Source organism: Amblyraja radiata, chromosome 29 (genome assembly GCF_010909765.2).
Source record: "Amblyraja radiata isolate CabotCenter1 chromosome 29, sAmbRad1.1.pri, whole genome shotgun sequence".
NCBI classification, from domain to species: Eukaryota; Metazoa; Chordata; class Chondrichthyes; order Rajiformes; family Rajidae; genus Amblyraja; species Amblyraja radiata.
This window is the reverse complement of record NC_045984.1, coordinates 690163-703708: the sequence shown is the minus strand read 5'-3', so window position 1 is coordinate 703708 and position 13546 is coordinate 690163. Positions and strand designations below refer to the sequence as shown.

Genomic DNA, 13546 nt, shown 5'->3' with positions numbered 1-13546 from the left:
TCAATACCCAATTTAGAATAGCCTGCTCTCTCGTTGGTTCTTCTACATGTTGGTTTAGAAAACTATCCTGCATACATTCCAAGAAATCCTCTTGCTCAGCACCCTTGCCAATTTGATTCACCCAATCTATATATAGATTGAAGTCACCCATTATAACAGTTTTACTTTTGTTGCACGCATTTCTAATTTCTTGTTTGATGCCATCCCCAACTCCACTACTACTGTTAAGAGGCCTGTACACAACTCCCACTAGCGTTTTTTGCCCCTTAGTGTTTCGCAGCTCTACCCATATCGATTCCACATCCTCCAAGCTAATGTCCTTCCTTTCTATTGCGTTAATCTCCTCTCTAACCAGCAACCCTACCCCACCTCCTTTTCCTTTCTGTCCATCCCTCCTGAATATTGAATATCCCTGGATGTTCAGCTCCCAGCCTTGGTCACCCTGGAGCCATGTCTCCATGATCCCAACTATATCATAGTCATTAATAGCTATCTGCACATTCAACTCATCCACCTTATTATGAATGCTCCTTGCATTGAGACACAACGCCTTCAGGCTTGTTTTTACAACACTCTCACCCCTTATGTTGAAAAGTGGCCCTTTTTGATTTTTGCCCTGGATTTGTCTGCCTGCCATTTTTACTTTTCACCTTGCTACCTATTGCTTCTGCCCTCATTTTACACCCCTCTGTCTCTCCGCTCACACATTTAAGAAACCTTTTCCCTTTAACTCCATTCTCGACTATCCCATTTGACACCCCACCCCCCTTATTCAGTTTAAAACCACCCGTGTACCACCCATCCACCTCCTCTCTACCCCCTCCTCCCTCTCTCCCCCATCCTTCTCCCCTCTCCCCTACACCTCCCTCTCTCCCCCTCCACCTTATCCTTCTCTCCCTCTCCTCCTTCCTCTCCCTCCCCCCCACCTCCTTCTCTCCCCTCATCTCCCTCCTCCTCCTCCTATCACCCTCCCTTCCTCCATATCCCAGTCTCCTACCATCTTTCTTCCTCTCTCGTTCCCTCTCTCTGCCCTCTTCACCTTCCTCCCCCTCCCTCTCCCCCTCCCCCTCTCTCCCTCTCCCCCTCCCTCTCTCTACCTTCTCTCCTTCACTCTCTCTCACCCCAGCAGAAGTGTAACAAGACCACCTGCGCTCTGTTTGTCTGTGACATCCAATCCTTGAGAATCAGGGAGAGTCTGATCTTCAACATCGCCGGTAACATCAGCTGGTCCAATCCTGCACTGGTAAGGAGCGATGGAGCGTCGTGAGAGGGGAGGCGATGGGGAGGGGAGGAGCAACACACTGTGGGAGGGGGAGGGGAGCGGGAGGGGAAGGAACGGGGAGGGGAGGGGAGGGGATGGGAGGGGACGCCGAGGGGAGGGGGACGTTGAAGCACACTGCGGGAGGGGACGGGGAGGGAAGGGGACGCTGCGACACACTGCGGGAGGGGGAGGGCAGATGAGGGGAGGGAGCTGCAGGATGAATATCCATCTTTCCAATTCCCTGACAGCTGAAAGCTGAGGAATTGAAGCTGAGCAGCTTCGCGAGGGTGCGGTACGATGAGAACAAATACATCCACATCTCTCAGGCAACAACCAAGTTCAAGGAGGCAACGGTGAGACAGAAGGGGGTAGTGGCCGCGAGCGGGGAGGAGAGTCACAGACGGGGAGTGGGGATGGAGACGGGGAGGGGGGTCGCTGAAACGGGGAAGGGGGTGACAGACAAGGGGAGTGGGGCCACAGAGATGGGGAGGAGGTTGTCGTGGTGAGATGGGAGAGGGTTAGAGACGGGGATGGGGTTAAAGGCTGGGAGAGGGTCTAGGAGCCGGAGGGGTAGTGAGGGATGAGGGGAAGGGGAGTAATAAAGGGGGGGGGGGATGGTGGGTGCTGGGGCGCTCCCTGACGTGGCATCTTCTGTTCCCGGCAGGTGACCACACGGGTGGAGATGGTGAAGGAGCAGAATATGCTGCCAGTGATCGTGGGCAGCACAGTGGGAGGCCTGGTCCTGCTGCTCATTGTGGCCGCCGTCCTCTACAAGGTGAGGGAGGGGAGGTGAGGTAAAGGTTGGGGGGAAGGCAGCAGGGGAGAGGGGCGCTAGGGTGAGATAGGGAGGGTCAGAGGGGAGGGGGCAACTGGAGAGTTGGCCATGGCCCCATCCCCAGGCCGGAGCGCCCCCTTCAGACCAGTTGGAAGGACAATGTGTTAATTCCGGTTCTAGTCTTACCCCCCTAGTGTTCAGTCAAACACCGAATACGAACACTGTAAATCCAACTCTCTCCATTGTACAACTCCCATACAATGCCTGGTCCAATACCGTGTGTCCGATCCTAGTCTCTACTCGTTCAAGTCCATCAGCCTCGTGTGAATAGAATAACTCCAGAAGATCAGCACACTCCAATGTGTTATCCCAGAAGATCGGCACACCTCAGTGTGCTCTCCCCTCTTTTATACCCTTACAGACCCGTGGCGCGAAAATATATGGGGTGGGGGGGGGGGCAACGTCCACAAGCCCATTATCAATATGGATTACAAAATACATTGAATGACAGTTTCCTAACCCGATCGCAAAACATCACATAACATAGTTTCAATAAAAACCACTTAGTGGGAAACAATTCTGCTCGTTAAAGAAACATTCTACCAGGTAAAGTAAACAGTTTGGGCAAGGCCCCTCTCCTTGACCAATCACGAGTAACAGCGCGAAGACCATAGAAACGTAGAAACATAGAAAATAGGTGCAGGAAGAGGCCATTCGGCCCTTCGAGCCAGCACCGCCATGGCTGACTGTCCCCTATCAATAACCCGTGCCTGCCTTCTCACCATATCCCTTGACTCCACTAGCCCCTAGAGCTCTATCTAACTCTCTCTTAAATCCATCCAGTGACTTGGCCTCCACTGTCCTCTATGGCAGGGAATTCCATGAATTCACAACTCTCTGGGTGAAAAAGTTTTTCCCCCCTCATCTTCTAAACTTCAGTGAATACAAGCCTAGTCTTTTCAATCTTTCCTCATATGACAGCCCCGCCATCCCCGGGATCAATCTCGTGAACCTACGCTGCAGTGCCTCAATCACAAGGTTGTCCTTCCTCAAATTAGGAGACCAAAACTGTACACGATACTCCAGATGTGGTCTCACCAGAGCCCAATACAACTGCAGAAGAACCTCTTTACTCCTATACTGAAATCCTCTTGTTATGAAGGCCAACATTCCATTAGCTTTCTTCACTACCTGCTGTACCTGTAAGCCAACTTTCAGTGACCGGTGTACACCCAGGTCTCGCTGCACCTCCCCCTTACCAAGCCTAACCCCATTGAGATAATAATCTGCCCCCTTGTTTTTGCCACCAAAGTGGATGACCTTACATTTATCGATATGATTCTGCATCTGCCATGCATCTGCCCACTCACTCAACCTGTCCAGGTCACCCTGCAACCTCCCAACATCCTCTTCACAGTTCACACTGCCACCCAGCTTTGAGTCATCCCCAAACTTGCTAGTGTTGCTCCTAATTCCCTCTTCCAAATCATTAATGTTTATGGTAAACAGTTGCGGCCCCAACACCGAGCCTTGCGGCACTCCACTCGCCACTGCCTGCCATTCTGAAAAGAACCCGTTCACTCCTACTCTTTGCTTCCGGTCTGCCAACCAATTTTCTATCCATGTCAACACCCTACCCCCAATACCATGTGCTCTAATTTTAGTCACCAGTCTCCTATCAAAGGTTTTCAGAAAGTCTAGATACACTACATCCACTGGCTCCCCTTCATCCATTTTACTTGTCACATCCTCAAAAAATTCCAGAAGATTAGTCAAGCATGATTTCCCTTTCATAAATCCATGTTGACTTAGACCAATCCTTTTACTGCTATCCAAATGCCCCATTATTACCTCTTTAATAATTGACTCCAGCATCTTTCCCACCACCGAAGTCAGGCTAACTGGTCTGTAATTCCCCGTTTTATCTCTTGCTCCTTTCTTGAAAAGTGGGATAACATTAGCTATCCTCCAATCCCCAGGAACTGATCCTGAATCTATTGAATATTGGAAAATGATCACCAATGCGTCCTCTATTTCTAGAGCCACCTTCCTGAGGACCCTGGGATGCAGACCATCAGGCCCAGGGGATTTATCATCCTTCAGTCCCATTAGCCTACCCAATACTATTTCTCGCCTAATGAAATGTTCTTACAGTTCCTCTACCCCCTTAGATCCTCTGTCCTCCAGTACACCTGGGAGATTGTTTGTGTCTTTCTTAGTGAAGACAGATCCGAAGTACCTATTCAACTCTTCTGCCATTTCCTTGTTGCCCATAATAATTTCACCCGTGTCTGCCTTCAAGGGACCCACATTTGACTTTGCTACTCCTTTTCCCTTAACATATCTAAAGAAGCTTTTACTGTCCTTCTTTATATTCCTGGCCAGCTTCCCTTCGTACTTCATCGTTTCAGCCCGTATTGCCCATTTTGTTTCCTTCTGTTGTCCTATGAAAGTTTCCCAATCCTCTGGCTTCCGGCTACTCTTTGCTGTGTTATACATCTTTTCTTTTAGTTTTATTCTATCACTAACTTCTCTTGTCAGCCACGGTTGCCTCCTACTCCCCTTAGAATCTTTCTTCCTTTTTGGAATGAAATGATCCTGCGTCTTCCGGATTATACCCAGAAATTCCTGCCATTGCTGTTCCACCGTCATTCCTGCTAGGATCCCTTTCCAGTCTACCTTGGCCAGCTCCCCTCTCATGCTTTCATAGTCCCCTTTGTTCAACCGCATCACTGACACTTCCGTTTAACCTTCTCCTTCTCAAATTGCAGATTAAAACTAATCATATTATGATCACTACCTCGAAGCAGTTCCTTTATCTCGAGTTCTCTTATCATATCTGGTTCATTGGACAACACTAAATCCAGAATTGCCTTTTCTCTGGTCGGCTCCATTACAAGCTGCTCTAAGAATTTATCTCGGAGGTATTCTACAAACTCTCTTTCTTGGGGTCCTGAACCAACCTGATTTTCCCAGTCTACCTTCATATTGAATCCCCCATCACCACAGTGGCATTACCTTTGTTACATGCCAGTTTTAACTCCTGCTGCAACTCACACCCTACATCCGGGCTACTATTTGGGGGTACAGTAGATAACACCAATTAGTGTCTTGCCTTTACAATTCCTCGACTCAATCCACAGTGACTACCTCATCAGTCCCTGTCTTCCCTCGCAAGAGACTGAATTCCATATTAAGTTCCCAGGCCCGATCCTCCTGCAGCCACGTCTCAGTAATCCCCACAATGTCATATCTACCAACCTCTAACTGAGCCTCAAGCTCATCTACTTTACTTCTTATACTTCGCGCATTCATATACAATACTTTTAATTCCTTACGCATCTCACCTTTAACATCGATCCCTATTACACTTGGCCATACTCTCCTATCCCTTTGTGAGCTTCCTTTCCCGTTAATTCTGGGGTCATTAATTATCCCTTTACTCTCTTTCCCTTTACCTCCATCCTTGACTATCCCATTTTACATCCCACCCCCCTTATTCAGTTTAAACCCACCTGTGTAACAGTGGCAAACCTGCCTGCCAGCATGCTGGTCCCCCACCTGTTAACATAGAACAACTGGTCCCCCACCATGCAACATAGTCGGCAACATTATTCTAACCCATCATTTCCCAACCACTCCCAAGCATGCATTTGCAAAAGGACCTAGATCCTTCTCATACATATCGACAATTAAAGGCCATCTGGACATCAACTTACATTCAATCCCTTCCCAGGCCTAACCCTAACCCTAACCCTAACCCTATCCAATTTATTTTTAAATGATACCAACAAACCTGCCGCCACCACTTCCACTGGAAGCTCATTCCACACCGCTACCACTCTCTGAGTAAAGATGTTCCCCCTCATGTTACCCCTAAACTTCTGTCCCTTAATTCTGAAGTCATGTCCTCTTGTTTGAATCTTCCCTATTCTCAAAGGGAAAAGCTTGATCACATCAACTCTGTCTATCCCTCTCATCATTTTAAAGACCTCTATCAAGTCCCCCCTTAACCTTCTGCGCTCCAGAGAATAAAGACCTAACTTATTCAACCTATCTCTGTAACTTAGTTGTTGAAACCCAGGTAACATTCTAGTAAATCTAAATCTAATAGTAAATCCAATTTCTGCTTCCCCCCTCCCCCATGTCATTTGATTCCCTCAGCCCTAAAAACTAAATCTAACTCTCTTTAAAAGGAAGGACAGTACTGCCCCCTACTGGCCGGGAGTAGAAACATAGAAATAGGTGCAGGAGTAGGCCATTCGGCCCTTCGAGCCTGCACCGCCATTCGATATGATCATGGCTGATCATCCAACTGATCCGATATGATCATGGCTGAGTATCCCATCCCTGCCTTCTCTCCATACCCCCTGATCCCTTTAGCCACAAGGGCCACATCTAACTCCCTCTTAAATATAGCCAATGAACTGGCCTCAACTACTTTCTGTGGCAGAGAATTCCACAGATTCACCGCTCTCTGTGTAAAAAATGATTTTCTCATCTCGGTCCTAAAAGACTACCCTCTTATCCTTAAACTGTGACCCCTAGTTCTGGACTTCCCCAACATCGGGAATAATCTTCCTGCATCTAGCCTGTCCAACCGCTTAAGAATTTTGTAAGTTTCTATCAGATCCCCCCTCAATCTTCTGAATTCTAGCGTGTACAAGCCAAGTCTATCCAGTCTATCTTCATATGAAAGTCCTGCCATCCCAGGAATCAGTCTGGTGAACTTTCTCTGTACTCCCTCTATGGCAAGAATGTCTTTCCTCAGATTAGGAGACCAAAACTGTACGCAATATTCCAAGTGTGGTCTCACCAAGACCCTGTACAACTGCAGTAGAACCTTCCTGCTCCTATACTCAAATCCTTTTGCTATGAATGCTAACATACCATTTGCGTTCTTCACTGCCTGTTGCACCTGCATTCCTATTTTCAATGACTGGTGTACCATGACACCCAGGTCTCGTTGCATCTCCCCTTTTCCGAATCGGCCACCATTCAGATAATAGTCTACTTTCCTGTTTTTGGCACCAAAGTGGATAACCTCACATTTATCCACATTATACTGCATCTGCCAGTGCTGTCTCCTACAGGCCAGGAGTAGGAGGAACAGTGCTGCCACCTACAGGCAGGGATCAAGGGGGCAATGCTGCCACTTAGAGGCTGGGAGGAGGGACAGTGATGCCCCCTACAGCCCGGGAGGAACATCAACAGAGCTGCCCCGTACAGGCTGGGAGAGTCATTGCTGCCCCCTACAGCCCGGGAGGAGGAGGAGGGACAGTGCTGCCCCCTACAGGCCGGGAGGAGGAGGGAGAGCGCTGCCCCCCTACAGGCCAGGAGGGGAGACAATGCTGCCTATTACAGGATGGGAGGGACAACGCTGCCCTTTACATGTCTGGAGGGTCAATGCTTCCCCATACATGCTGGGAGGGTCTGTGCTGCCACCTACAGGCCGGGACGGACTGTCCTGCCACCTACAGGCCGGGAGGGACTGGGCTGCCCCCGAGGGAGGCTAATCTCTGTCCCTCCCCCCCCCCCCCTCCAACTGCAGGTCGGATTCTTCAAACGGGGCTTCAAGGAGAAGCTGGAAGAGGCAACGGATGAGGCTGGAGATGCGGGGGAAATGGTGGACCAGCCCAGTGTGTCCCAGGCCTGAGGCCACTTTGCCCAGAAGAGGCTGGCCCACCACCCATCCCAAACACCCACCAGACCCACCCCATGTGGGTCCCGGCCCCTCCACCCTGGTTCCCTCCCCTCCCTCCAAACCCTTCCGTCGGGGTCCGAACATCTCTACGCTTTCCCTCCAAACTCCTACCTGTGTGTCGTTGTCCCATCTCCACCAATGGTGTTCCTGAGGGTTCCAGGCCTCTTCCCAAACCCCTCCCCCTCCTTGTTTTTCACCCCCTTCCCCATCTCCCTCCCTCTCGCCTTTTGCACCACAGCTTTGTCCCTATCTATTTCTGCCGCAAACACTCCCCCCTTCACTGGGTTACTTCCTGAACCTACTTCCCCTCCCCCTTCCTATCTGTCATCTCCATCTTACTCCTTCCTGCTCTACCCCCCTCCCTCCATCCTTCCATCACTCTCTAAAAACGACCTCTTTACCCCCTGACTGCCTTTAATGCACAACCCACTTTGAAACTGGTCTCTCATCCCTCGAATCGTCGAGAGATCTGATCCCTGAAACTCTCTGATATACGGTACGTCCTGCCTGAAAACCGCACCCTCCCTCTTCCTCCAGCACCTTTATCCACCCTCCTCCTATCACCCCCTCCTTCTCCCTTGCCTGTCCTTTCTCCCTCTCCCTTGGCGTGGGAGGCCATTCGCATCCTTTGTTAGCCGTCGTTACGCCAACCCGCACTGTGCAATCCGGGAGTAATCCCTCAAAGAAGGGGGAGGCTTCTCAATAAACCTCCACTGCCTCCGAACACTCACTCCCTTCTCGACATCTCCCCCCCGCAAAGCCCTCAACCCTATTTGAGTTTTTCAATGTCAACAGTCACGCTGCCCGTTTCGGCCTCCACCATTGTGTGGCACTGCAGGAGGAGATCAAGGTCCCCTATCCCCTCCACCTCGGGTGCGTGGGAGGGGGCGGGTAGGGGGAATAGATGTAATGGAGGGGGAAAGCGACTCTGTACAAATGAATATTTTAACCGTAATAATTCCAGCCCAATGATTGTGTTTTGGTACCTCCTGGCCTGGAGGTGGCGCTGTACCTGATCCTCCCATCCTGGAGGTGGCGCTGTACCTGATCCTCCCAACCTGGAGGTGGCGCTGTACCTGATCCTCCCATCCTGGAGGTGGCGCTGTACCTGATCCTCCCAACCTGGAGGTGGCGCTGTACCTGATCCTCCCATCCTGGAGGTGGCGCTGTACCTGATCCTCCCATCCTGGAGGTGGCGCTGTACCTGATCCTCCCATCCTGGAGGTGGCGCTGTACCTGATCCTCCCAACCTGGAGGTGGCGCTGTACCTGATCCAACCTGGAGGTGGCGCTGTACCTGATCCTCCCAACCTGGAGGTGGCGCTGTACCTGACCCTCCCAACTGGTGGGTCGGTGGACTGATTGCAGCGGCATATAGCGGCTGCCAGCGGGCGGGAGCTGCACCAGGCGGGCATCAGTGGAGGTGGCAGAGAGTGGAGGGAGGGAGGTAGACTTGCCAACTGCCCCCTATTAGCCGGTACATCCCGTATATTGGGCTAAATTAGTTTGTCCCATACGGGACCGCCCTTGTCCCGTATTTGTAATCTGTACAAATTACAGATTACAAATACTACTACTCTGTAATCACCAGAGGGTACGCTTGCAGATTGATCCTAGATATAACCATATAACCATATAACAATTACAGCACGGAAACAGGCCATCTCGGCCCTACAAGTCCGCGCCGAACAATTTTTTTCCCTTAGTCCCACCTGCCTGCACTCATACCATAACCCTCCATTTCCTTCTCATCCATATGCCTATCCAATTTATTCTTAAATGATACCAACGAACCTGCCGCCACCACTTCCCCTGGAAGCTCATTCCACACCGCTACCACTCTCTGAGTAAAGAAGTTCCCCCTCATGTTACCCCTAAACTTCTGTCCCTTAATTCTGAAGTCATGTCCTCTTGTTTGAATCTTCCCTATTCTCAAAGGGAAGATGTGATATAACAGCGTGCGTGCGTGTTGCATGTGCTCTTGACGCCAGCACGAGTGATTCACCCGTCCTACAATCACACGCCCCCTTATGTGCATCAGTTGTACCCTATATTTGGCCTGTCTATGTAACCCATTCCCCCCTCCCCCAATGTTCCATCCCCTCCCCCTCAATGTCCCCTCCACCTCAATGTCCTCTCTCCTCCCCTACAATGTCCCATCCCCCTCAATGTCCCCTCTCCTCCCCCTCAATGTCCCCTCCCCCTCAATGTCCCCTCCCCTCCCCCTCAATGTCCCCTCCCCTCCCCCTCAATGTCCCTTATTGTCCCTTACATGCCCCGTCTACACCCACCTTTTTGTGCGAAGGTTGGCAAACCTCGAGGGAGGTGGGGAAGGGAGAATAAGGTAGGCGAGAGAGGCGGGGTGCAGAGAGGGGGGAAAGATAGAGACAGAGGGAGAAATGAGGGGTAGAGAGAGAGAAGGGGAGCAGGAGAGGGGGGATTTGAGGGGTCATGATGCTTGCTGGCATGGGGAGAGGTATTGGCGGGTTTGATGGGGTAGGGGCTAACATGCTTGTGACGGACCCATCAATGCCATCGCTTAGCGGGGGGGAGGTGGAGCCACAACAGGTGATCGAGACAAGGATCGGCGATGAAGATTCCGTCGCTCCAACGCATAGCAGCTCTGGCTCATTGGTTTACCATTAACTGAAGAGAACTTTAAAATAAACTGATGTACACCACCATGGTTCACGTCATTCATGGAGATGTCTACGTGCCTTTCTCGACAGCTAAGTGAGAGAGATGGAATGTCTGTGAGAGGGAGAGAGTGTGTCAGTGAGAGATGTAGTGTGAAGGTGAGAGATGGAGTGTGTCAGTGAGAGAGAGAGGGAGTGTGTCAGAAGGAGTGTGTCAGAGATAGAGAGAGGGAGTGTGTCTGAGAGAGAGAGAGGGAGTGTGTCAGAGAGAGATGGAGTGTGTCCGAGAGAGAGATGGTAGAATATTGGAACTAACTTAGTCACAAAGTGTAATTTGTACTCTTGATTCCATGCTTCCCCATTCGGCCCGAAACGTTGCCTATTTCGTTCACTCCATAGATGCTGCTGCTGAGTTTCTCCAGCATTTTTGTGTACCTTCGATTTTCCAGCATCTGCAGTTCCTTCTTAAACACAAATGGTTTAGAGGGATATGGGCCAAACACAGGCAGGCAAGACTAGTGTAGATAGGGCATCTTAGTTGGCATAGATAAGTTGGACTCAATACTGGATGAATATGAGAAGCCATTTTGCCCTTCAGCTGATCCGAAAAGATAATTTCCTTCATTGACACTTTCCCCTACTGACATCCCTTCAATGTCGTTAATGTACAAAAAGCTGAATCTTGAATACATTTAGCAATGGAGCCTCCTCATCCCTTTCAGGCAGAGAATTCCAAAGATTCACAACTCACTACATAAGGAAACGTTTTATCTCAGTCCTGAATGGCCAATTGCATCAGGAACAATATAGCACAGGAACGAACAGGCCCTTCAGCCCACAACATCTGTGTTAAACATGATAATAAATTAAACTAATCGCTTCTTCACTTCTCTCTGCAGGTAATCCCCCCCCCCCCCCCATTCCCTGCATATCAGAACACACTGTAGAACTCAGAATAGTATAACATACGAACAGGTCCTTCAGCTCACATCTGTGACGAACATGATGCCAAGACCATCACATATCTATGTGAACATAATCCATATCCCTCCATTCTCTGCATATCCATATGCCGATCCAAGAGCTTTTTAAACATCACTATCGTACCTGCCCCCATCACCCTCTGCAAATGCACCCAGTACATCTCCTTTTAACTTAGCCCCCCCACCTTAAAGCCATGCTCTCTGGTATTTAATTTTTATTTCCTGGGTAAAGGTTCTGACTGTCTATGTCCCTCATAATCTTATATCCTTCTATCAGGTGTCCACACAACTTTTGGTGTTCCAGCAAAGGATCCAAATCTGTTGGATCCAAGTTATATTCGTCCTCATCCCCTTCTGATACCACTTCTTAAACCCGGCACATGCTTACCTTTTCCTCCTGAACAAGTTTGCAACCTCCTTGGTCATCCACGATTCCCTTACCTTGCTGTCCTTATCCCTCCTCCTTACTGGAACATGTTGACCCCTCATCTGTGGACTTACCTTAGAACAACTGCTCCCAATCTACCCTCCACCAAGTGCAGGCTCTGTGATTGTTTAGCTGAACGCCTCGGCCTGAGCGGTCTCCCGGTTGTGAAACATTTTAACTCCCCCTCCCATTCCCACACTGACCTTTCTGTCAGTCTGAAGAAGGGTTTCGGCCCGAAACGTTGCCTATTTCCATCGCTCCATAGATGCTGCTGCACCCGCTGAGTTTCTCCAGCATTTTTGTGTACCTCTGACCTTTCTATCCTGGGCTTCTTCTACTGTCAGAGTGAGGCCCAATGCAAATTGGAGGAAAAGCACCTCATATTTCGCCTGGGCAGCTTTCACCCTAGCGGTATGAATATTGATTTCTACAACTTCATGTAAACCTTGCTTTCCCACTCCGTCTTCCCCCACATTAGTTCTCCGACTAGTTTCACTGTCCTTCTGATTAATTTTACTGATTGTTCAATGAACCTTGAACAGTGTTTGCTTTGATCTGCCATTTCACACCTTACCCGTCCATATATCTCAAGTCTCCCTCTTCCCTGACTCTCAGTCGGAAGAAGGGTCTCGATCCGAAATGGCTCCCCAGAGATGTTGCCTGTCCTGCTGAGTTACTCCAGCATATTGTGTCCACCCTCCCTAGCTCCTGCCCAATGATATTTTTGCCCCAATTAAGTTAAAAGTTGCCCTTGGGTTCCCAGGTGAACTAAACACAAGAATACAGAGGTTTAAGATTAAAGGCAAGATTTAACTTTTAAGATTAAGATTAAGAGAAGTCCTAGCGTGGGGGCGCCGTCGAGTATGGCTGCCCTGCCAGCAGCTGTTAGTCCTTTCACCCTTTTTATTTTATTTTTAATGAGTTAAAAGTGTTGTTTTGGAGGTCCTCTAGTCTTTTTTATGTGGGGGGTGGGGGGAAACTATTTTCCTCAGTCCCTACCTGGTTGGTGATGCGGCTTTTCTCCGAGCCGCAACTTCGCCCACTCCTCGCAGCCTACCAACAGACAGGAGCGGCGTTTCCTGCCGGGAATGGCCAGAACTTCAGTTTCGGTGGCTGCGCAGCGCTGAGGCACCATCACGGAGCGGGCGATGCCTTACCCGGGGCACTGTACGGCCAGCCCCGGAATGCTGAGAACGCCAATTCCAACATGGTGCAGCTGCGGTCTGTGGAGCGTCCAGCTGCGGGTGGTACTGGAGTTTGAACACTGCGGAGCCTGGGATCTCACGGCGAGATCGCCAGTGTTGGAGCTCCGACCAGCGCGGCCCGTGGACTTCGGGAACTGCGGTCTCCGGGGAGGAAGCGGCTGCTCCGGACACTCCGAGCCGCTGAGTGTGTTCACCCGACTCCAGAACTTCATCTACCCCGCGAGAGGGCCTGAGGCCTCAATAGGCCCGACTATGGGTGAACAGGGGACGGGACTGGACTTTTGCTGCCTTCCCTCACAGTGGGAACCATTGTGGGGGGATGTTTTTATGTTTATTGTTAAATTCTTTAATGTTGTGTCTTTTCTTTATTTCTGTATCCAGGGTAAGGCTTTGTATTGTATTCAGGGTAAGAGTGGAGAATGAGGCCCAGGGCAGTTTACTGTTCTGGATGTCAGATGTGGGAGGTCATGGAGTCTGATAGCCCTCCAGACGTCCACATCTACACCAGGTGCATCGAGATGGGACTCCTAACGTGTTAGGAACCTGGAGCTGCAGC

General features: G+C 50.1%; 1 protein-coding gene across 1 annotated transcript in view; it reads left to right on the top strand.

The window, feature by feature from the left end:
- Window positions 1-9352, top strand: part of LOC116989741 (integrin alpha-X-like) — a 40354-nt gene extending 31002 nt beyond the window's left edge. Inside the window, exons 11-14 of the mRNA XM_033047333.1 lie at window positions 1130-1243; window positions 1510-1614; window positions 1926-2036; window positions 7588-9352. Of these exons, the coding sequence (XP_032903224.1) occupies window positions 1130-1243; window positions 1510-1614; window positions 1926-2036; window positions 7588-7692 (435 nt within the window). The 3' untranslated portion in view covers window positions 7693-9352. The remainder of the gene's footprint in view (window positions 1-1129; window positions 1244-1509; window positions 1615-1925; window positions 2037-7587) is intronic.
- The last annotated feature ends 4194 nt before the right edge of the window (window positions 9353-13546 follow it).